General features: G+C 28.3%; 1 protein-coding gene across 4 annotated transcripts; it reads left to right on the top strand.

The window, feature by feature from the left end:
- The first annotated feature begins 1984 nt into the window (after window positions 1-1984).
- LOC107450163 (serine/threonine-protein kinase 16) lies at window positions 1985-25830 on the top strand. Of its 4 annotated transcripts, none has more exons than XM_087154215.1 (8): window positions 1985-2125; window positions 5482-5599; window positions 7344-7578; window positions 9985-10127; window positions 16292-16412; window positions 17228-17323; window positions 19720-19844; window positions 21743-25830. In XM_087154215.1, the coding sequence occupies exons 2-8, from the start codon at window positions 5496-5498 to the stop codon at window positions 21867-21869; spliced, it is 951 nt and encodes a 316-aa protein (XP_087010341.1). In that variant the 5' UTR covers window positions 1985-2125; window positions 5482-5495; the 3' UTR covers window positions 21870-25830. The 4 variants fall into 4 exon arrangements, with proteins under 4 accessions (XP_087010341.1, XP_087010340.1, XP_087010342.1 ...); XM_087154214.1 differs by lacking the exon at window positions 1985-2125 and adding an exon at window positions 2176-2249; XM_043042823.3 differs by lacking the exon at window positions 1985-2125 and adding an exon at window positions 2211-2490.
- The last annotated feature ends 27 nt before the right edge of the window (window positions 25831-25857 follow it).

Raw genomic sequence — 25857 nt, 5'->3', positions numbered from 1 at the left:
TATATATATATATATATATATATAGCCCCGTATGTCCTCTTAATATTAATCTATAATATTCGAGCTGCGATGGCTCAGGGGATAGAGCGCTCACCTTCCAATGAGGTGAACCGGGTTTGAATTCCAGCGATACTGATCGATACGAATTCCGCATCCGGTTTGCACCGATCACAGTGCTGACGTGAAATATTCTCAGCGGTAGACGGATGATGGGTTAGAGTCCCCTTGCAGCCAGGCTAACCGTGGGAGGTTTTCCTCTCCATGTAATACAAATGCCGGTCAGTTCCATCAAAAAGACCTCCATGAAAGCAAATTTCTCCCAAAACCTTCTTCAGGAGTTATCTTGTCTTCTGGATTAGGTTTAAAATTACAAGGCTACGGAGTTGAACATTAGTAGTCGTAAACCCAAATTGGATCGACTGCTCAGCGACGGTTATAAAAAAAAACCTATAATATTCAAGCTCGACGACATATAGTTCCATCGCAAAGGATATAATTATAAGGGGCTCACAATGTGGCATAACATGTCAGTATGTACTATATGCATATATATCTAAGTACGTTTAAACGTTGAAATGGAGAAATTATGGCTCATATACTGTACATATAAATGTCTCATATATACAGTTAACATAAACCTATAATATTCAAACAAAATCGGTCAGGTTTTATATTATGAATGACATACTATACTACCATACTAAAGGAAATAAAAAAAAAAAGAATTAGGGGCCCACAAAGTAGTATAATATTTAAGTATGCATGTATACATTTTTTAGAGAGTATAACTTTAAAATCAAGAAATCGTCGTTTAAGTACATTTAAATGGCCTCATATCTTCATTTAATATTAGCCCATAATATTCAAACTCCGTCAAAAATTACATATGCTTCCATACAGAAAGAAATAATTATAAACAAATTAGGGAGTCTGCAATGTGACATAATATGTCAGTATGTATATATTTTTAAGGACGAATAATAGGGTTAAAATGAAGAAATTGTTGTCCATATATTGCACATATAAATGTCCCCATATTTACATTTAACATAAGCCTATAATATTCAGTTAAGAAACTATATGGAACTGAAAACTGAAGCTACAGTAAACATAATAGTTCCAAAAGAATGCAATATTTCTTTTCTTAATATTTTTCGTATTTAATTGCTAAAAATATTTTTTTAAATTTCCATGAGGCTTTGAAAAAAGGTAAAATTGGAATAAAGAAAAGGAAAAATATCGCTTTCTCTTAGAACTATGTTTAATGTAGTTTTCAGTTCCATATAGTTTCGCAAATTAAAATATTTTGATCGATATAAAAATCATGACAGAAATTAACGTGTATCCCTCTTTTATGACTCTCCACACGCTAATGGTGAAAGCATGAAAAGTGTTGCCATAGGTAGAGAGTTCTGCTCTACGCTACCTGTATCCCATTTCGATCACTAATATTGTTTACAAGGTAAGAAATGTTTTATCAGGATTCTTTTTTTTTTCGCATGACAATTTTAACGCCTTGAAATGACAGGTTGTGGGGATTTAATCTTAGACTATACCAACCATCATCTATCAAAAGGTACCTCAAGATAGAATCGAGTTAACGTGTCTTATATACTAGTGATTTGGTATTTAATATTTGTAGTGGTAGTTAGGCCACAAGGTCACTCTCAGCAGATTTGTTGAATTGAAGGTAGGTAGTTACATTATTTACGTTGCACCAGAGTTGTACAATGAACTATTGGTGACTGTTTGGGAAACATTCCTGAGGGAAAAAAGTGATGGCTCCCTGCTTTGGTAGCACGATGACTTGATGTGAGATCAAACACTTTAAGGTAGATCAGTTTAACGAGGACCGATACCACACACCCTCGGTCCCAGCGCCGATTCATCAAAGTAGTCAATCACTCGTTTACTGACCGCAGCCAGTGATCCTTCTCTTCGATGTTCTACTGGGAACATTGTCTTTACGATCAGTTCACTGCGGGACGGTAGGTTGTTGTTCATTTACGTCGATCTAGAGCAGCACAATGGGCTATTGGTGACGGTCTGGGAAACATCCCTGAAGATGATCCGAAGACATGCAATCACAATTTCGATCCGCTGCATAGGGGATTGTATTACTAAAGTAAGCTATAAGCAAACCTTATCTTGAGATTATATTTTAAAAATTATTCCTTTGCCTTTTCCCTGTCAGCTGTTATTATTTAACTGTATTTGTAACTGTCATCAATAAAAACGTAAACATGAAAGTAATGGAACGATGATGTTTTGTGTGGATATATTATAGTTTTAGGATTATTATTTTTTTATTCGTTTATGTTAATAAAATTTAAACATGTCCTTGCTTGTATTAAAAATATTATTTGATTATTTAAACTTATGTGTTAGTCAATATTATCTTAGTTGAAACTTCTAAGTTCGGAAAGTGATGATTTCTAAAACATGATATACATACGTCAGAATAAGGGGGGAAATCTTACATTTATTTTGGTAATTGTTCATAGTCTAATTTATTTTTTATGTTAATTTTTTTTATAGTTTTAGTGAGAGTATTTTTGAGAAAAAAAATATTGATTGCTTTAAATTAATCCTACACTAGTTGTAATTTAAAATTTCCGAAACTAGAATTAGCCACGAGTTATTAAATTTAAATTGTTTTAACGAGTTTTTTGTTTCGTTTTCATGTTCAATAAATTTCGTGTTTAATAATCTAAATAAAACGATTGTAGATTATTGAACTATGTTGCGAAATTTTTTACTGATTTCCTATTCCTATCAGTACTAATTCGTACCAACTACCTACTCCAAAACGCAAAAGAGAGTTCTAACCAGGGTTCCTGATTTGTTTGATTTTTTTTAAAAAAAATCAAAAAAGTCAGATTTTGATTTTTGTAGATTTAAGTCAGATTTTTTTTTTTTTTTTTCAAATACACTTTAAGAACTTCGTTTTATGACTAAAAAAACTTTATAAATGTTTAATTAAAATTAAATTAATATTGAAATTATATTATAAGAATATTTTAGAAGCTCTAACTACCTAAAATAATTTTTCATTATAGTACATAGCTTTGAATACACATTAACTATTTTGAAACAAATGCATGATTGAAAGTTTAAGACTTGATGAAATAGAGAATTTAAGGAATACTTCAACTATTAAAACAAAGTTTCAATTACCAAATGTAGTAATTCATCAAAAAATAAATAAATATTTAATCTATATATTTTTATATTAAAATATTCGTTTTTAATCCTATATCAAAATAGATAAGCTAAAAAATTTTTTTTTTGAATCTATGTACTCATTGAAATTTTTTTTTCGCAAAATTTCTTTATAAAAAATCTGATAATGTCAAAGATTCTGTAAACATATTATCAGAAAAAAAATACTTAAATGTTTACTTTAATCTGTACTTTCAATCTCAAGAATCAAGACTTTTAAAAATGTAATTTCAAATGTGTTGGAATTTAACACATACCTAGAAAGAAAGTAATTTTGTTAGCTAAAATTAATTAATGCAGCAATTTATTTAAAATAAATTTTAAAACTAAGAGAAGAAATACTAAAAGTAGGGTGACCCAGGGTAATTCACGATCACTCTGTTTCTGGGTAAATAATGATCACCTAAGTTTTATTTTTAAAATTTTTTTTTTTTTAAAATTTGAGACATGGACAAGAATGCTTATACACTTTACTAAAGTATAACTACATTTACTTAATAATAGTTTTTTGTTTAATCTAACAAAATAAGTATCTTTTAAACTGCTTTCTGTATTTTCCATTTCAAAGATGGGTTTCAAAATGTGCACATTTCTGCAACCTCCTTCTCTTAATAATAAATATTTTGATTTACTTTCTTTTTCTTTGATATAAAAATAGTGTAAGATTTTGTTTAATTGTTTCACATCTACTGTAAACATTATAATTGATTATAAGAAACTATATCAAATGTTGCCCCCTACAGATGGGGTAATTATTGATCACTGGGGTAATTCCTGATCATTGTCATTTCTTCTTATAAATAGTATATAAAATAGCTAATAAATAGCTAATTGTCTTTTTTTAAATAACAGTTCATATTTATTAAGTGGAACAACTATAAAATATATTTTAACTGTCATCACAAAATTTGTTTTTAACTGTATACAAGACTGTATTTTGATTTGCATCATTTCTGGTTTGTCTTACCTTGCTCCTATCTTAATTTTATGTGTGTACATTGTTAGAATAATTTTTAAGTTTATAAATTAGCCTAGTATAAATATGGTGAGAAATTATAAGCCTAAAAAGGATACTAAGCTTCTAGAAAGCAAAATTAGTGAATTTCTTTTAATGATTGAAACTGAAAATTTCAGCTTGAGAGCTGCTGCCAGAGCTGTTGACATACCTTACTTAACTTAACACTATCCGTTAATGAAGTTAAAAAATCCAGCAAAAGTAACCCATGTGGGAACTCTCTCATATTTCAGCAGAACATGAGAATGAGTTGGCTGATTGCCTGAAATGTATGGCACGATGCAAAGATTTTTGGAAAATTTAAAGTGTTGATCTTTCTTCTTGCTTTTAAATAAATCGTTTTATTAGCTGCTTAAACATATCTTTTTGGTTCATTTGCTTGATCTTGATGTCTTATTTGTTAATTACCATTATATACAGCCCCTTTACAATAAAAACTGGTGATCAGTAATTACCCCAGAAGTGATCAGGAATTACCCCAGAAATGATAAAGACCAGGGGTAATTTCCGATCACTAAAAATTTGAAATCTTTTAAATTCTAATCAGATTTTCAAACAACAGAAGGTGGCATAGGACTCATCTCATATAGCCTCAAACTTCTAGTAAATATTAAAATTCTATCTTGAATAGTTTTTTCCCAAAATAGATGTTTGCATTTTTTGATCAGGAATTACCCCAGGTCACCCTATCAATAATTTAAAACACTGTTTTTTAACTTTTTAAATCAATATATGCATAAAAAAAATTAGTTGATTTAAAAAAATAATTTAATAATAATTTTTAAAAAAAATCATTCGATTTAAATCGTGATTAAAATCAAGCTGATTTAAATCAACAAACCCTGGTTCTAACTAGTAAATAAAAAAAAGTATGCAATAGACTGCTCAGGGGTTGGCTACAAGTTTTATCCTTTGAGTTGGTTTTCTTCTGTGATTTTTGTCTAGTTTCACATGTACCACTAATTGTTTGTAGCCAAAATTTGTAATTTAGCACATATACTGATATGGAAATCTCCCCATTAGTTTTTCTTATTTTAAATGTTCTTAATTTGTGAATAGAAAATTTATAATTGCAAAGTTAAGTATTAAATTAATTATAGTACCAAGAGTAGTAATTATAAGACATATTTTCTGTAACAGTAATCATTTACAAAAAATGAAATTATGAAAATATTTATTTTGCTGCATTTAATAAATTTACATTAAAATACAGTTTTTGATTAAATCTTAATCTGTTCTTTTAGGTTTTGAATTTGTCATGACGGCTTATTTCAACTTTTTCTCTATGGGTTGCTTGTGTGGGAAAGAATCTATTGATATCAATGGTAAAACCTTCACCATTAAGACCAGATTGGGAGAAGGGTAAGATAAGAGTTTTGTGAAAATTTGTAGAAACTGCAAAGGAGTTTTTTTTCTTAAATTTTAATCATAAATCAAAATAGTTTAAGTGCACTTTTTTATAAAATAGAATATTGAAAATGTTTTGGAAATTCAATATGTTCATTCATATAGGGATTTTAGAAAATTTATTTTTTATAAAATTTTTATCAAATTCATTTTGGGATATAGCTTAGATATAACTGTTTCAACTGCAATTCATTCCAATGTATTGTTGCACGAAATTAAATTTTTATTAAAAAAAAAACTTTTATGCTCTAAAACTTAAAATTCTTAAAGAAAGTAGTGAGATATTATTTTTATTTATCAGTTAACAATTAACTAGGGGTTGAAATTAGAAAAATATAGCCAATGCTCCAAAGGACTCTAAAAGTTGTTATTAATCCCTAAAAATGTTCACTGGTTTATTAATATGTCTATATTAGATTTTTTATTTTTGTTCAATGAAAAATTACAATGTGAAGTGTATAATACTTACATATAAGATGAAATATGTTATTTTGGAAAAGCATATTTTGTCATAAATGTGAAAATCAAAATTAGCGGGTCACAACTGATAATTATTTTAAGGATATCTGAGTGTAATTTTATTGGTCCAGAACAAACTTACCACCTACAACACTGTATTCGATTGTCATAAAAGTGATTGCGATTGTTAAAAAACTGCATGTAAGGCGAACTGCTAGCACATGCGTAAATAACATTCACATGCCATCACATGCAGTAAGAATGTTATATTAATTTCTTTTTCTCTTATATTAATGGTAACATGACTTTTATTGTTATTTCTTATTTGTGAAACTTAATCTGGATTTTGCAGTTAAGAAAATATAAAATTTCTCAATCGGAAAGAAACTATCTCTTTACATATTTAAAACTGAAGAAGTTTGGGTGTCAAACAAACAGAACTTTAAACTTCAAGCTTAAATAATTTTTTTATAAAGTCAGCCTGGCAGAATAGCAGCGAGATGGCGACATTGTCGCAGAACGTTACAGAATTCTTGCAGAAGGAATTTTTTTGAAAAGTAAAAAAAAAATGTTAATTATTTTTTTTACTTTACAGAAATTTACAAATAATATTTGAACCATGCGTTTAAATGATCACATTTTGACACATTCAATTTACGTCAATAGTATCGTAAATCGATGTATTTTTATATTAAATGAATGTATTTTCGGCTGTTATTGATATTGATTTTCATGTGGCAGTTATTGATATTGATTTTAAACATCCCGATACATTTAAAATAATATGGAAAATTCGAGTCCTGCATTTGAGTATTTACATTATAAGGTAATAATTAAATCCAATTTTTAACAGTTATTGCTATTGAATTTTCCATAGTTCTTAAATCTGATATTTTTTATACGATATTACATATGCATTTGCTTGATTAGTAACATATATGCTTGTTATTATTAAATGTATCTTGCAGAAAGATGTTAGTGCTAGAGAGTTTAGTCGCAAATAACTTGAAAAAATTCTGCTACAAGGATGAAGTCTATTCTCAGATTTGTTGATAGATAAATCGTATGCACTCAGTTATGTTAGTCATTTCTGTGGTTGTTCTATTTATAATTGCCCATTTTTTTAAAATAAGAAAGCATCAAATTTAGTTCCGGGCCTTGATAATTTTAATTATGCAAAGTTTCTTAACTGAACTATTGTGTAAATCACTGACAATTCATACATATTTATTATTTTTAGTGGATTCAGTGTAGTAGATTTACTCCAAGACCAGAAGACTCATAGATACTATGCTCTCAAAAGAATTGCGTGCCACTCTAAAGAAGATGAGAAGAATGCCCTGAGAGAGGCAGAATACCACGGCATGTTCAATCATCCAAACATTGTAGAGTGTATAGACGTGTCAGTGGCTGAAAGAGTTGATAAACTCCATCCAAGTCATAGTGAAGTTCGTCTACTTCTGCCATATTACAGGGTAAATTTATTGAAAAATTGTCCATCGAATCAAAGTTTTTTTTAAGAACAGAAGTAGGAGATTCAATTTTGGAAAAAAAAATTAGAAAAAACGCATTGATTCCCCAAAATGTAGCAAAATTGTGCTACAAACCTAGAAAATAGTTATCCTTAATATTCACACGGATTTTGCCGATGTGCCATAACGAATCAATTGCAACTAAAAATCGTAGCATGGGTATAAAAAACTATTTATTACATTCCCCAAAGAACACTTAATTCTCTGGCGTGTAAAAAAAATGTAGGAAAAATTTTAATTCAAATTTAAATATACTCCTATATACATTTTTCTTTATTTATATTTATACTAAAGGAGAAAATTAAAATAATTCTGTGTGTCATATAAACATTGTTGCTTTTCTTTGATGGAAGTGTTTGATCTGTCCTTGATTGTATAGATGTAACCCTTTTCTTGTTTTGAATTTTTTTTATTGTTTTGTAATAGAATAATTGTGAATGTATACACTAATCGATGCATAAAGAGCTAGAAAATTTATATTTTTAATAGGTTACTTACACTTTATGTAAAAGGGACAGAGAAATTCTGAAGTCCTGGGCTCCAAGTATCCATAGTTTCCAAAGTCTGTCAAAATCACTGAGTTCACCTTAACTATAAGTAATGAATTTCAAAGTAAAACATACCAAACATCAATTACTATTATTTCCAGTGAAAATTCTATTACAACATGGTTATATAATTCTTATGATTTCTTAAGAAATGAGATTATTAGTTTGTGCAAAAAACTTTGAAATTTCTTATTTTGAATTTTTCTTAAATGTAATTATATTTACAGTTCATATTTATAATAATTATTTAAATTAAGCTTTCTGTATAAATGAGTTATAGTTCTTAATCACTTGTAAGATATGTGATGGCCACATGTTTGATTTGACTGTATTAACTCCTTGCCAGTGTTGCTCGAATCCAGTTCGGGCAATAACTACTTGTATTATTTGTGATGCCCAAATTGATTTTGGGCTGGGAAAAAATTAACGTTTCTATTTTGTGAAGCCCAAGCTTAGTTCGTTTCTACTTTAGGATACTTAATTCACTATTTTTGCAGTAGATGGCATTAGTGGTCCTAGTTTTTCACTGATTATGACTTTATATGAGGGAGGGAAATGCGGGTGGTGGTTTTGGGATATACCATACTGTAAAAGATTTATAAAATTTATGTACTAGAAATCATATTGTTATGTTTTTATATAATATTATACTAGTTATATTATATCTAGCTTCAAAATTTTGTTTAATTTGCTCTAATTGAATAAGATGTGTGTGTAATCCATTGCTTTTTTTATGTGTATGTAAAAATTATAAATACAGTAGTTATTGCATTTAAATTTTTATTTTGCAATAAATAACCATTTTCTAACTTTTATAATGATATAAAGAACAAAATTAAACAGTTAAAAAAATGTTCCATTTTTGGTCTTTTTTTCTGAAATATATGTCACTGTTAAGGGGTTAATAAGCCATATTACATAAAGTTTTTAAATTTTTCTGTTTCTTGTGCAAAATATTGCTTCTATCTATAATTTGTATTCTTGTATAATATGAAATCTACATGTCAAACCTAATGGAATTTTCTTTCCTTCAAAATGTAAGATTTTATATATATATAAAAACTCAGTGGCGCTGCAGTCCATAGAGGGTCAAGCCCTACTATGCCCATCTCAGTTTTCTTGACCTTGGGCTCTGGGGTGCCGGAGCAGACATTCCAGTTAGGTGGTCAGCCGAACGCGGAACCCCCGGTGTTTAGTTCCCAAGCATGCTTGGTACTCATTTATCGACCCACTAAAGGGATGAAAGGCTGAGTCAACCTTGCCCGGCTGGAGAATGGAACCCACGATCTGATATATATATATATATATATATATATATATATATATATATATATATATATATATATGTATATATATATATATATATATATATATATATATATATATATATATATATATATATATATATATACATATATATATACATATACATTTTAAATTGTATAGTAAGTTTTATTGTTGTTGAAAAGATATATTTCTAAAAAATGTTGCAATGTATAACAAATATGAGGCCTGGGATCTCAATGGTAATTTCTAGGAAAACCTGGAAAAGGAAGAGAATTTTTAATAACATTGACACTATCCTGGTTGTTATTATTTTTTAAAATTTAATAGAGTGGAACTCTCCATGATGATCTGATTTTGGAGATATTTGGTATGAAAATGTGGAAAAATGATGGAATTTTATTACCCAAATTGAGTGCAATGCAACCAAAAGTGGTTGCATTTTTAAAAGAAATTTTTATTTTTTATTTTATTGGTACTTTATCATTGATTTCATTTTAATTTTTATTATCTCTAGAGAGGGACTCTCCAAGATGAGCTGGTTATGCGTTCTAAAAGTAAAAACCATCTTTCAGAAACGAGAATATTAAGGCTGTTCAGACAGATGTGTGAGGGTATAAGAGTGATGCATAATGCCCAACCTCATCCTTTAGCTCACAGGTTGTATTCCTTATCATATGGTTACAAATTAAGTTTTACTCTTTATTTTAATACTATTCCGTATTATACTATTCCATTTCCATAAAAAACACTTCTATATACAATGTTAGTAGAATCTATTGCCACAATTAATTAAGCATCACTGGGATAGAAATAAAGAGAGGACCGGTGACTTATTTTTCTTAATTACTGTTCTTAATTCTTATTGGTCTAAAGCAGATCAACCCCTGGTCTGGGAATTGGTACCGGTCCATAGATCAAATGGTGATGGACCATCCAAGTAACATAAAATTATTTCCATTATATTTACTGTGGATGAAGAAATATTTTATTTAAAAAAAATTATTTTGCATTTATCTTAGTTATGATTTCTAATAAACCTCGTAAAAATTTATTTTGAGAGCTTATTTTTTGTTGAGAAATTTGGCTATGAACCATGGATAACATTGTTCCCAGGTTAAAAACTGTGTAATCATTCTAACAGATGTAAAGAACAGTTCAGGGCTGATTGTGCTCCGGAAAAAATCCGGATTTCAAGACTTTTCGCTAACAGTGATCCGGAAGTTTCTGGAGATCAAAGGTCCAGACGTTTCAAAAAATCATTGATCACTGAAGTTTCTGGAAAGCCAATTTTCAAAGGTGGAACTTAAAAACACAGTTTATTTTATTTGTTTGTAAGGGAGAGCCAAAGATATACTTTATAAGCTTATATTCATGATTAATATAAATTTTTTATCAGTAAATAGTTGTTATAATCATAAACTCGAGAAAGAAAGACATATTTGTAAATTTAAATTACTTCTCCAGCTCATCATAGGTATGTGTAAATGGTATAGGTGTGTGTAAAATTTTAAATATTTTAAGTAAACTAAGAAATATTGTAGAAAAGGAAAAAAAACTTGTTTAAATTTTTTTCTAATTTTTTAATTTAAACTTTTGTTTTTTAACACAAGAAATTTTCCGGAATTTCGACTTGGGCTCACAATCACCCCTGACAGTTGTAAACAAAGTTATGAATTTAATTAGTAATTAGAGATAACGTAATTAGTAATTTAATTAGGAGATAACGTTAATTAATAATTTAATTAGTAAATAAGAATAATTAGATAGAATTAGGAGATTTGACTAGGAAATTAGTGTATTTGATATTATTGATGAAGGAAACATACAAAGTTTTGATAAATAAACTGTGGTTTCTATGCTTAGTTTTGCTAAATCTTACATTGTCATGTATTAATAGTAAAACTTTGTTACTAGCATTCCATTATTAAATGTGTCCCGTAGGGGGCTGATCGTAAAGACATGTATACTCCCAGTAGAAGACCGAAGTCAAGCATCACTGGCTGCGGTCAGTAAGTGGGTGGGTGACCACTTTGATCAGCCTATGTAGGGACCTAGAGTGCACGGCATCTGTCCTCGTTAAACTGTTCTAGTGTAAAGTGCTCGACTTTGCACCCAGGCTGTCAAGCTATCAAAGGGGAAAAACCATCCCCTTTGCAGAGGATCGAAATTGCGATGGCATGTCTTTAGATTATCCTCGGGGATGTTTCCCAGGCTGTCAAAATAGTCTAATATGCAGCTCCAGTGCTATATGAATAAAAAATACCATACCATGCCATTATTAAATGTTGTATTTTCTGATTGTGGTTCTAACAGTGCATTCATTAATTCTCTTGTTCAAAGTTTAAATATTCTTTGTAAATTATTGTTGTAAAGTATCAAGATTGGAAAGTTTTTGACTGTTTTAATCTTACATTAAATCGCAAATGCTGTGGCAAAAATTAAAATCTTTTGTTTATTTGTTATTATTAACAATATTATTCTTTATATGTATTTTCAATAGAGCATAGCATGAAGTATTTTAATTCAAACATGTTGAAAAGAAAATATCTTAAAAAAGTATTTATTTTTTATTATGCCTTGAATATGGTTTGTCAAATTCTAACTAAATGCTTGGAGCTTTAAAATCATAAAATTGCTTGAAAGGAAACATTTAAATAACAGAAAAAATACTTCCCTGTGTCATTCTTTGAGTAAAAAGATTAGATAATAAAATATTTGGTAATAAAAAGATTAGGTATTTAGGTAAAATTTCAGTGGATTAGTATAATTATAAGAAATGTTGATCATTCAAAATCATTTCCTATTTTCTTGAATTATGCTTTTTTCCTTTGAGAATTCTGCATGAAAATTAAACCAGTGTATTATTTTGGTTTTTATGCAGTTTTAAGACTTTATATTTACAAAATACAAAAAGTCATGACTAGGAAACAAAATATTTCCAATTCAATAATTTGAAAGCAAAAATAATAGGTGCACTATGTTAAGATTTTTTACGTCTGCTACATAATTTCTTGAAAAGATTAGAGCTATCAAGTAAAATAAAGCAAGAGAACATAAGAAAGTAAAGCAAAAAGTGTTTTTACTTCTACTCAAAACTGTGATTTATATTTTAATAAAATTCTAGTTTAATAGGTATTTATATATTGAACTAATGTTTAAAGTATGCTTTTGAAATTCACATGCATTATGATTTCATAACTATCATTTCTAAGTTTTTGGCAGATTTAATCAAATCTAATCCTGTATAATATTATGAATTTGATGCATTTTACCTCCTGAAGCAGCATTAAAACAAAAATCTTTTTAGTTAAAAAATTTGGTGCACATTATTAATTTTTATCATTATGTTTCTTGTACAATATTTAAAGTTTTTTTTTTAATATTTTGCATGTTTTTCTTCTTTTTTACAATTTTATGATTTACACATTCATTAACAACATCTACAAACAAATCTGCATTCGTGTTTTGAAAGGGGCATCTATTAGTTTAACAGTTATGGCCCGAAAAACAAATTTTAAACTTGTTCTTCGCCAGGCATCCAGTCCCCAACAATACTACATGGTGTGTAGTGTTTTTAAAAAATGGTTAAAAGTGCTTATTTTCTGTTTTCGTTTTTTAAAAATTTTGTTAAAGTGCTTTTTTCATGGGGTGTTTTTAAAAACTGCTTAATTTTCAGTTTTCGAAAATGATGTATTTTTTCTTCACCCTGTCGATTTTTGCTGCATGTTATACAAAAGCATGATTTTCACATTGTTCTATTCAACGCATGATAGCGCTAATCATGTGATATGTTTGATGAAATACTTGGGAATCCACATGTGCGTCAACTGAGCTGGGTTTAGTGACATTCTTCTACTCTTCTGTGCAACTCTGATGCATTTTGCAAGATATTCTCAATTTCAGGCCCTCTGAAATCGAACCGAAAAATTTCTTGATCTTTTTATGGTGGCTAATATAATCAAGAAAACAGTTCTTTGTCAGAAACTAGTTGTTTTATCATGATCATGTAAAGTCTTTGAAAATTGTTTTGCATTTTGTTAATCTATATAGTGCTTAAAAATATTTTTTGAATGCTTAAAAAGTACTTTAAAGGTGCTTATTTTTTGTTGAGAGATCAGGGGTCTGTCCGGACATTTTGTGAAAGGTCTGTTTTTGTAAAATTGTGAAGAAATTACTCGTAATTTTTTAGCCTATACTGCTGAACGCAGAATATTCATTTCGGACGAATAAAGGAAGAAGATTCTGCCAAAGGCAAAACTTAGTTCCTTTACATCTGTCTTTCTTTCCCCCCACCCCCATGGGAAGAATTTATTCGATTAACAGAACAACAATGAAGATAAACAAATTTGTAAAGGGTCCGATTAAAAGATAAATTATTTTGTGAAGGGTCCGTTTTTAAGTTAAAATATTTTGTGAAGGGTCTGTTTTTATGAAAAGATATTTTGTGAAGGGTCCGTTAACGAACCTAAATTTCTTCTAAACAGACCCCTGGCTATGCACCCTGATACTAGGAGTGAAGACGGCAGTTGCAGTCCATCACATCCGCCAAGATTACTTGTTAATATGAGTTCAAACTTGCCCCATTTCTGCTAGTACAATATGTGAAGAGAAAAGTTCGCTGTTACAATATTTGACATAAATGATTATGCAACATTGAAGTGAAATTAACACTGTAGATAAAAAACACATAAGACATATATCTGTGTATATAATTATACAACAAACATTTGTTATGGTACGTTAGGGGTGCACAATCTTTTTGAGTGAAGGATCACATGCACAACAGATTGACAAATGAAAGGCTGCATGCCCAAGTATTTAGACAGGCATGTTGATAGCAATTATTGGTAGTGATAATTATATAAACATCATTGTTCTACCCACTAAATTCTTTTTATCAGTTAACCTTGTGATATGTTTGCATAAACTTATATACTTTTAAATGTTTAAAGTTAAAAACTGCTAAACTGATTACTTAGGAAAAAAAAAAGAATCAGAAAATCAGAATAAATTATCAGAAAAAAATTCAGATAAATTAAAATAAATGAAAGCAATAAAAAACTTGTTTTTTTAAATCACCTTACGAAATACTTAAGTCTATTTAAAGACAAATTTCAACATTAAAAAATTTGTTCATAGAACTGAATTTAAAAGTAATAAATATTCTAGTTATTAAAATAAATGCAACTTATAAATACTTTAATTTGAAGAAAGTTTATAGGGTTAAAAATGATTAAAATTAAAACAAAACCCCTTCAACTCTCTGGGAAGGTTTCGATTTTGCTAAAATGCATAATTACTTTTAAAATTATTTTTTTTTTTAAAAAACAGAATCGAATTTCATGAGTTGTATTATCCAGATATGCAAAATCACAAGTAAAAATACAGCAATAACTGCCATAAAAAAGAGGGAAAAAAAGTTTAAAAAACCTCTTATATTTATGTTAAAATCGGTACAAATAGAACATGTAAAAAGTGATTATTTTAATGCCGTGAAACTATAGTATTAAAATATCAGGATTTTTTAAATCAAAGGGTAAAACGTAGTAACAACTACCTAAAAAACTATCAAAATCCCTTGTAGTTACGATGAAATGGGCATAAATAAAGTGTTTCAAAAAGTGATGCATTTAAATGCAGGATTTAAAATTAAAGTGTCGCAATATTGTATAAAAAGTATCTGGGCTTTCAAAATCTTGCGGAAATTTGTAGTAATGATTGCCAAAATAATGATTGAAAAATAATCTGATTTGCAATAAAATCAGCATTAATGAACCACGTCAAAATATAGTTATCTAAATGAACTATTCATAATAATATCATGCTAAAAATATTGAAATTTTAGCAATGAAATGCTGAAGAAAAGTAATTTAGATTTGCGATAAAGTTTGCGCAAATAAGTGTGTCGAAAACGAGTTTATTTGAATGCCCCATTCAAAACTTTCAGTACGTTAATATATATTTAAAAAAAAAAAAATTACGATTTCTGAAACTACATGAAAATGGGTAGTAATAACTACCAAAAAGTCCTTGGACTTACTATGAAATTTGCACACATGAAGAGCGTCAAAAGTGATAAATAAGATTTGTATTGTCATAATAAAGTCATATTAAAAATATTGGGATTTTCAAAACTATGTTTAAATCCGTAGCATGAACCATTGAAAAAAAGCGATCAAAAAACTACATTGGTTGACATTGTGTGTATCAAAAACTTAACTGCACAATTTGAAATTTCTGATTTTTTTTTGGATTTTTTTTAAAAACAATTTAATTATATTTTTTATTTTGTTCAGCTTGCTACCTCCGGCTGCACATTGAATGTTGGCGGGCCTCAGGTTGAGCCCCCCTGTGTTACGTCAATGAATATTATTTAAATTGTGTGAAACAATAAGCTCTGCACTCAAAAGAGGACTACAGTTATCTTAAATTATTATTGGCATGCTGTACATTGTAGGATATAATTTCCACACAGTTCAGAGAAAAAAAATTATTATGAATATGATATTTACACAATTTTGACATATTTACATGGAAGTGGAAATAGACAATGTCACATAAGTATTTTAGGAGGCCTTGATACCCCAAACCATTATTAATTATCTTACCCTGACATATAAAGAACAAGCATCTATTTTTTTCTAATTTTTTTTTCTTTAAATTAGATAGAAATCCTTTTAATTCTGCTCAAAAGATACTTTGTTTAAAATGTATGACATTTTTACTTAACTAGAATGAGTATTGCCATGTGATTTTATTGTGGTTAAAATATATTTTCCATTAATTTGAAATTTTAATAACTTATTCTGAAATATTTACAGAGATGTAAAACCTAGCAACGTGCTCTTAAGCAATGATGATAAGCCGGTGTGGATGGATTTTGGTTCTATGGGAAAAGCGAGGCAAGAAATACATAAATCATCAGAGGCCAGAGCACTACAGGTAATACCAGAATTTTCTAAACCTTTGGCTTCAGTTTTTGCCTACAGTGTTTTTTTTTATTTTTATTTATTTATTTTTTGGTTAAATCCTATTAAATTTATGTACATTACCTTATTGAATCCTTTGCTTTACCTTACATTAAAAATTAAAAAGTTTTTTTAAATTTATTTTTGAACAATTAAAATTTTTTCCTTTGTTTCCATCTTTAAAAGAAAAGTTCTCTTCTGGGGAAAGAGCTTTAATCTTATCTTAATGTTATTGAAATTTATGCATATTACTATACTAAATCTTTTGTTTTGCCTTAGATTATAAAGCCAAAATTTTTTTTTTATTTATTTTTTGGCAATGAATATTTTTTACATATATTTCATTTTTTTAAAAAAAGTTCTTGTTTGGGGAAAGAGCTTTAAATCTTTTTTTAATGTTATTGAAATTTAAACATACTGCAATAATAGATCTTTTGTTTTGCCTTAGGTTATGAAGTAAATTTTTTTTTTATTTATTATAAATGCAAAATTTAATAAATCACTCCAGCACGAAATTAATTTTATACAAAGTATAATTTTTAATATGTATTATTTTGCTATATTAATTGCATTATGTTAAAAATGTATTAAAATATAAGTCATGATTATCATCTGTTTTAAATGTCGAAATCAAAAATTTGAATGATATCAGTTAAATAATTTACAAAAAAAAGAAAGTTTTAAACTGTCATATTTTTATTTCCTCTTTAATTGATTAATTTCAAATTTGTGATATTTACATTTAAAATTAGGAATGTGGAGAATAAATTTAAAAAATAAATCTTTTAGGATTTAGCTGCTGAAAAATGTTCCATGGCTTACAGAGCTCCCGAGCTTTATAATGTTGAAACACATACATCTTTAGATGAAAGAGTTGATGTTTGGGTAACTATTATTACCTTTCATAAATATTTCTTCTCATTCGAAATCTCTTGCTATGCAATCATACATTTTTGTCCAAGATTGAATGAATACTTTAACCTCATATGTCAGATCAAGCAAAGGACGTTGGAGGGAATTTAAGATAGCCCTAGGGAATTTTTTTGAAGAATTTGAAAAAAATGAATGAAAATTTATTCCCTATTAAAACTTTAGTAGAATGAGGAGTGTCTGGTTGGACATAAGTAAGGTTGCCACTCCACAGGGGGGATAGGGAAGACTTGGAAAATTCTGGGAATCTGAAAATCACCTAAAATAACAGGAAAAAAACAGTACATTTTTTTTTTTTTTTTGTCTTTTAAAAAATGGTGACCAATCAAAATGCAGTCTATGGGATATTTAAAGATGGTATTTCAGCTACGTTAAACTATTTAATTTACTATAGCATTATTTGTTGTAAGTATGTTCAGGAGTGCTTTTATTTTCCAGTTTTCCAGAAGTTTTTCCAGCAATTAAAACTAGTATAGTTAGCCTAATGTGGTTCTCTCAAGAGCCCAGTGATCGTGTGTTTCGTCTTACTATATTGTGTATAATATGTACATGGAAAACATAGGGTGTTTTTTTCTCTCTCCAGATTTGAGTGGCAACCCTGCCTTTCCTCTCTTCTGTTGCCTACTAGACAATGATGGTATTCAACTCATTTAAGAACCAGTACTCTTAAATCATTTTGGGTATTTTTTAGAGGAAAAAAGGAGCTATTATAGATTATATTAAGAACGTAAAATAGGAGGCAAATAAAAACACTGGAGTTTCAATCTTGAAAGTTTTAATCTGAGTTGCTCACCTCACTCATTGCTAGTGCATTAAAAATAATATTTTTAATTCTTTACTTCTAGTAAGTAGTAAATATAAATTTATGCAAGTATGAATACATTTTCTTTAAAAAAAAATAGTGAAAAATACTTGATATTTAAAAAAATCTTATTTAAAACATTTATCAATCCGTAAATTTTAATACATTTTCTGAAAGTCGTCTATGAAGCTGTAGATTATATATATTCATTAGAATATATAATGAGGGCATAAAATAACATTTTACCTAGAATGACCATTGCAGTCAAAAGGACAGATATGGAGATTTCACTGCATACTTGGATTTAGCACATTAGTTTCCCCCCATTGTTTATCCTAATTTTATTTGAGCACATGCCTGGCTAGATTGACACTGTTCAAGTTTTTTTAAAAATGGAAACTCACCTCCTGCTCGCTGATGCTCTCCAACCCCTCGTTATCGTTTATGCGATTGTCAAATGTTTCTATTCAGATTACTTCAACATATAAAATCACAGTCGTCTTAGAAATGACTAATTTGCCCAACCTCCCGAGAAAGAATTAATTTTTGAAAAAAATAACAAAATTAATTTAGCAGCTGTTTGGATTGAAATTTGGATTAAATTTCTGGTGATCTATGATCATTATAGACAAAATATTTTTTGAAGAGTTTAATATATCTAGTAGTGAACATGTCATGTTGTTCTTTTGTGGGGAAACAAAATATTCCGATGGACATCTTTTTACATCTTAAAAACTTGTTTACTCTTTAATGGTCATTCTAGCTTGGTAATTATGTCGATCGTTCTAGTGTTAAGAAAAATTATGTAAATGATTTTTTATTATTTCTCATAGAATTAGATTAATTAAATGTGTTAAAATCATAATAATAAGATAAAAAAGTCTTAAAACTAATTATGTTTCTTTCAGACTGAAAATGTGGAATGCATTACTTTCATAATAATATTCGGTACTTTTCCGTTAGTCGGGCACAAATGTCGCCAGTTGTGAGCCAAATGTAAGCCAAGTGGCCAAGCGAAGTGAATAACAAAACAGTCAATGGAATAAAAGTCAATCTAGACAATTCGAACCACATACCTTTGCGAATGCTCTTCTTCGTGAGGCATGTTAAAATACTACACTGCCAACGTACTCTGTCACAAAAAGACAGTTTCCTTTCATGATTCTGGTCGAATGTTGCATTCTTGGCCAATATACCTCTCTCATGAAAAAAAGAGACTGCATCTCCTTCAGTACTAGTTGAATCCCAAATTTTTATCATTTTTTAAAACAAAAACTAAGATTGAAGAAATAAAGGAAAAATGTGCTTTGTTTTGAATGAATTTCGAGAATAAAACTAACATTCCCTCTATGGTTGTAAGAAATTTGGCACAATTCTACATTATTTGGTGTTTTTTCGCTTACGCCCGGCTAACGGAAAAGTATCTGATATTCTATTGCTACTGAAAACCACAAGAAATTTAATCGAGAAAGCTATGAATTAGATAAATTTTATTTTGAATTAAGGAGAATTGTTTTCTTCATTTTTTAATTTTTTGGTTTCTGTTTAGTCCTTAGGTTGTTGCCTCTATGCAATGTGTTACTTCAAGTCTCCATTTGAAGCAGCCCATGAGAGAGGAGACAGCGTTGCATTGGCAGTTGTCAGTGGAATCCTAGATTTTCCAGAAAACTCACAGTAAGACTTTTTTTTAAACACTTTCCATTCCTCTCTGTAATCTCTGTTAAAGCTGAGCTGCAGCCACAGGGTCATTTTCATTGTGTCCATTGATAGACCCATCAAATTCGAAAAATTACTTGCGATAAAACTGTATTATTTTTCTAAACTAATGTTAAATGTAGTTGCCAGAAATGGCTACTGACTATTGCTTTTTGTATTGCCCTACTCTCTACTCTACTTTTTTTAAAAAAAAAGCAACACACTACACTACAAACTACGAGACAAAGTAGTGACTACTGTGACGCTTATCGTCACTTAATTCAGAATCACAATAAAACATTTAAAATAGATTTATCGTAAATTGCAAAATAATTGATTAGATTTAAAATACTGTGGAAACTTCCATTAGTTCATAGAACTTAAGCAAATACAAATAAACACTCTTGATTAAAGTTAAGAAATACGTGTCGAAAAGGGTTAATCACAAGTTTATAGTCCAAGTTTGATCTCTTGTGTGACCTTTCCAGAATTTAGCAATAGTTTTATCTAGCAAAAAGTTTAGTATAAAAGATAAAAAAAAAGACAACAAAAACAGTAGCAGTAGTAGTAGAGAGAGTAGAACCGAGTCATTTTGAGGTTCACCAACTTCCAATATGAACATCAGTATGGGTAAGTTCTCTCCATGCCAATTAGTTTATTTGTTACCAATCAAAGCCTTTTAATTAATTTGTTATTTAAATTTTGTATTTTATTAAAGTGTTATTAATCTAAGTATTTTAAATAGTTGAAGTATGTAAATTAATTCGACAATATATGCATAAAATAAAACGATCACAGGTTAAATTGATAAGTAGTAGTTTTGTGTCTGTAAACCACCGTAACACTACAGTAGTTTCACTACTTGTAGTGCGCAACTTCCAATTACTGAAATTTAGTATTACTGAAATTTACTATCTACCTTAATTTTTTACACAAATAAACATAAAACAAATAAAATTTTGTTTCATTTTATTTAAACATAAGCAGTTAATGTGCATTAATTGCAGTTACTTTATATTTTACTACAATGAACTATTGTATTGACAAAACATATTTTGCTTTGATATCTATGAGAACTTGTGGTAAACTTGTCTATTTATGAAAAATTGTGGTAAGCTTCTTTATATAATCCATTACAAAGAGTATTTATGTAATTATATTGTAAGAATAGTTAATGAATTAATTAAAAATTTAGGACAATAAGTTATAAAATATTAGAATTTCTAATGTTTCATTTCAATAAATACAATAGTCATAAATTTAACTATTATGATAATTTTTTAAATAATACTGAATCTATTTTTTGCATTATAAAATATTAAATTTTGTATTTTTAAGGGTTAGCAGCTCATAGTTAAACTCATTAAAGCTAAAATAAAATTGAACTGCAATTCAGAACCTGCATTACCGTGCAGTTATTACTGCACAGATTTTGATTATGATTTTTTTTTTTGGAAAGTGGTTAAAAATATTTTTTAAGTGCTTAAAAAGTACTTGAAAGGTGCTTATTTTATGTTGAAAAATCAGGCTACGCACCCTGTTCTACTATTATGAGCAATATTCTCGCATTTTGTAGGACAGAAATACACTAATTATTTCCTTTTTATTAACTGTAATAATGAAATCCGTAACAGTAACTACCTCAACTACATTCTGTGACAATGTTGCTGTGTCGCAACAATTCTGCCACCAGGGTCTTGATGTACCATTCCTCAAATTTTTTTTCTGTAGTTTAAAATTAACTTGTAAATGATTTTTGAAATTTTTTAAAACTTCTTTTATTTTATTAATAAAATATTAAAAAACTTCTTTTATTTTTTTAATAAAATATTAATCGGTGCAAATTTTTTAAATGTATTATTCTTATTTATCTTCAGATATTCAAGTGGTATACATAACCTAATAAGGACAATGTTAGAAGTGAGTGCATTGCAGCGACCATTTATAGATGGTGTTTTATTACAAATTGACTCTATCTCGCCTACAGCTCAAGATATAGTATGAATTGACTCAGCTACTATTTTTATACTCTTTTTTTTCTTCTCCATTCCAACGTGATATGTGACTTTCTCCTTTTACACTTTTCAGACCTTGTGTATAAACATGTTCTGACATCAATAGACATGATAGATTATGCATGAACAAAAGCTGCTCACAATTTTTGTTGTTCCACTTTGAGTTTCAGAAAAAATATTCTGCTTTTGAAATACATTGATGTAAAAATGTTTTAATTGCACGCACTATAATGGAACTGCATGCTTTTAAAAGAATGCATAGTAAATTGAAAGCCAATATAGCTATAAATAACTTCAACTTTGAAATTTGTTGCTGATTATTTTTTAATATTTGTTGATTTCTTTTTGTATTGAATACTTTTTTTAATTCAAAATTTACTATAAATGTCCTTTCAAAAGATTTCACAACTTTTTTCTTGCGCAATGAAATCTATCACTGATATTTTATGTGTTGTGAATAGGAAACAAAGAGTGGCTAAGCATTTATATGTTCGTAATTGACACACAATATTGTTTCTTCAAATGTTTCATATATTTCATCTGAACTGCTGGAAAAAATTTGGCAAAAGTGTGTTATATATCAGTGATTCCGCTTTTTTGATATTATACGACAAAAATTATAACGGGGACACGAAAAATAAGTTGTTAAAATCTCAGGGGAGGTGTAATTCTTTACTGTAAAAAGAGTGTAGGCACAGTTATAGTCAAACTTTAAATATATTTATATATACAATATTTTTATTGAAAGAAAAAATTAAAATATATCTGAGCATCATGTTACGTCATTGCTATTCTTGATACAGGTGTTCGAACTGTGCAAATTAAAATCAGGGTATCTATGCACCTGGAAAGTCATGAATTTGGGTATTGAACAAAATTTGTCATGAAATGTCATGATTTTAATTATTTTAAAAAAAAATCATGGCACGTCATGGATTTAGGTCGCCTAAAAATCTAATTTTTAAAATGGAATTTACCCATCCCCCAATTTTAATGGTGTTCTGAATATCTGATTTTGTGTCAAAGTCTCCAATCACCGTCATATTTTGTTAAAATATAAAATTTTTTTATTATGTTGTTTAAAAATTATGGTGTTCTTTAAAAAAATGAAAGAAAAAACATCATTTCTTGAGTGAATTATCTTTTAAACTTCTGTGATTTCAGAATTTTTGAGCAGTACAATATTCTGTTTATGTCACATTGCAATATTCTGTTTTTGTTTATGGAATCACTGTATATTACAAGTAAAAAGCAAAAATGTACTAAATCCATTTATTCCAGTGATTTTTTTCACCATTTATAGTATCTAAGTTATTTTGAAAGAAATTATTGTATTGTTATTCGTATATTTCTGCCTATTTTTATTTTTGTGAAAAACAAATATTAGAAACATCAAAGCAGTACAATATTCTGTTTATATCACATTGCAATATTCTGTTTTTGTTTATGGAATCACTGTATATTATAAGTAAAAAGCAAAAATGTACTAAATCCATTTATTCCAGTGATTTTGTTCACCATTTATAGTATCTAAGTTATTTTAAAAGAAATTATTGTATTGTTATTTGTATATTTCTGCCTATTTTTACTTTTTTAAAAACAAATGTTAGAAACACCAAAGCAGTGCAATATTCTGTTTATGATATTTTTGTAATTAATAATGTTTTTTAATTATTTGTTTTCACCAGTGAAGCTATATCTGACCAATTGTTTTTGAAAGTTTCTTACTGTACAAAAAGAAGAAAAAAAGGCATGATTTGATCATTTTTAAGCCAAGAACGCCAATTATTATGATTTATCTGTAATTATTACGATCTCGTTATAAATGTTACGGTTTTACGGTTAAATGATAAAAGTCACGGTTTTTGAGAATTCCTTTAATAATTCGTTTAAAATTAGTTTTTTCCCCCTTAATTATGAAAAGTTATATAAATTTGTTGTTTGCACCTAATTTTCTACTCTCCTTAAACACATTTGAAAACTAAAAATAAGAAACAAAAACAATTTGATAGAAACAAGAAATTAAACAAAAAAATATCACCTCTTTACCCTTTCTAGCGAGCTATTTAAAAAACTCGTATAATGCTAAAAAATATTTTTTGAGTGCTTAAAAAGTACTTAAAAGGTGCTTATTTTTTGTTGCAAGATTTGACTATGCACCCTGAAAAAGTAGCATGAAGCAATCAAGGGCAGGGGGGGGGGTGAAGTGTTAGTATCTATATGTACATATTTAATATAAAAAAATATTTTTCTATGAAAAGTTATCGAGACACTTATGGCTTAAATTTTCAAAATGTATATTTTCATGGAACCATGATTGATTGTTTCCACATCTTTAGTTTTCCTGTATGCATTGTCTTGTGTTAGATGTCATATGACAAATAAATGCTATTTTCATCATTTTAAAATACCTGTTTAGATTGTTTTTGAAATTAGAAAAGTCCTGCGTCTATCTTTCAGAAATTTTAGCAACATTTGAAAAAAAAATTACAATTATTTAAGACCAATGAGGATCATGAAATTTATATAAACAACCTGATATTATTAAATTTATAAAAATAAATGGAATGAATTGGATAGCCCACAAAGATTCAGGGATGTTTCCTAGACCGTCGCCAATAGCCCATTGTGCAGCTCTAGCGCAGCATAAATAAAGTACCTATCTACCATTACTTTATTATTTTTCAAATCATTATTTATTATTTGATGTTGACTCGCTGTTTTCCCTTATCTATCATTCACAATGATTGGTTCCATGAAAAACAGTTGAAATTCTATTGCATTTAAAAAATATGCAATATGCATGTTATAAAATGTTACTTCTTCCATCCATGTAGAAAATTACCTCTGTTAGACTTTTAAAATTTAACATATCCTAAGACTAATTTCATCCTATTATTTTCAAACTGTTTTTCTTTTTTTACTAAAATGCACTGCTTTTCTAGTCTGTTAAATAATTTTGTTATATGTATATATATATTCATTTTAGAGTGCTTTAAAATCATATATAAAAATGATGTTATATCAGCACTTTGAGAAATTTATTTTTTTCAATCTGTTTACATGCATTGTAAAAATAGAAAATAATAATTAAAGAACTGCATAAGACTCTTAATTATTCAGCCTAGTAAAAAAGAGAGGAATGTTCGAACTGGATATATTAATGCGAACTTTTAATAATATTTAGCACTGATATAGAGCAACAACATTGGAATTTGCTATTTGTAAAACCCATCGTGGGAGTAGGAGGGTGAAAAAATGTTGCAGTGATCGTCTGCTGCAAACCCTTCCTATAAGTCTGCCGCATGCAAAACTCAAAATTTAAATTTTTTTTTTCTTTTAAAGCCAACTAAGATGAGTTTTTTTTTTGGTTTTTTTAAAAGATATTACCTAGAATAAAACCTTTTGATTTAAAGTTTGATTTTAACAAAAGAGAATGATTACAACTAAAAAGTAAACTTCTTAAATAATAATAATAGTAATATAATAATTCAATAATGAATTGAAATAAAAAACTTTTATTTTTAATGTAGTACCACCTTTTCCTACGCATATTAATAAAAGGTTCTTAATTTATTTTCTTCTGTAACCAGACATAAAATTAAATTATTGGGTACTGGGGCCAGAGGAATATGCTGTCTTTGTTAGATTGTTTTCTATTGTTTTTTAAATTCATATATATATATATGTATATATATATATATATATATATATATATATATATATATATATATATATAAATATCGGGATTCATTTTAATAGTATCATAAAAAAGAATTATTATGGATTTTTATGTCTATTATAATAAATTATTATTATAATAGGAAAGTAAAAAAAAATATTGAGGCAGAGAAATATGCTCTCTTTGTTAGATTGTTTTCTATTGTATTTTAAATTCATATATATATATATACCAGGGTTCATTCCTGAATAAAATTATTTTGCCCTTATTTGTCCTGTTTTTTGGTGTTTAAGTT

Source organism: Parasteatoda tepidariorum, chromosome 10 (assembly GCF_982258835.1).
Source record: "Parasteatoda tepidariorum strain Cologne lab strain chromosome 10, Ptep-v5.0, whole genome shotgun sequence".
NCBI classification, from domain to species: Eukaryota; Metazoa; Arthropoda; class Arachnida; order Araneae; family Theridiidae; genus Parasteatoda; species Parasteatoda tepidariorum.
The sequence above is the reverse complement of the archived record's forward strand: the minus strand, read 5'-3'. Positions and strand labels throughout refer to the sequence as shown.

Bases quoted from the DNA above. Each gene is read 5' to 3' on its own strand.
- LOC107450163 (XM_087154215.1), top strand. From the start codon at position 5,496: ATGACGGCTTATTTCAACTTTTTCTCTATGGGTTGCTTGTGTGGGAAA. The intron at 5,600-7,343 runs GTAAGATAAGAG...TATTATTTTTAG, and splicing joins AAGACCAGATTGGGAGAAGG to TGGATTCAGTGTAGTAGATT. The intron at 16,413-17,227 runs GTAATACCAGAA...TAAATCTTTTAG, and splicing joins CAGAGGCCAGAGCACTACAG to GATTTAGCTGCTGAAAAATG.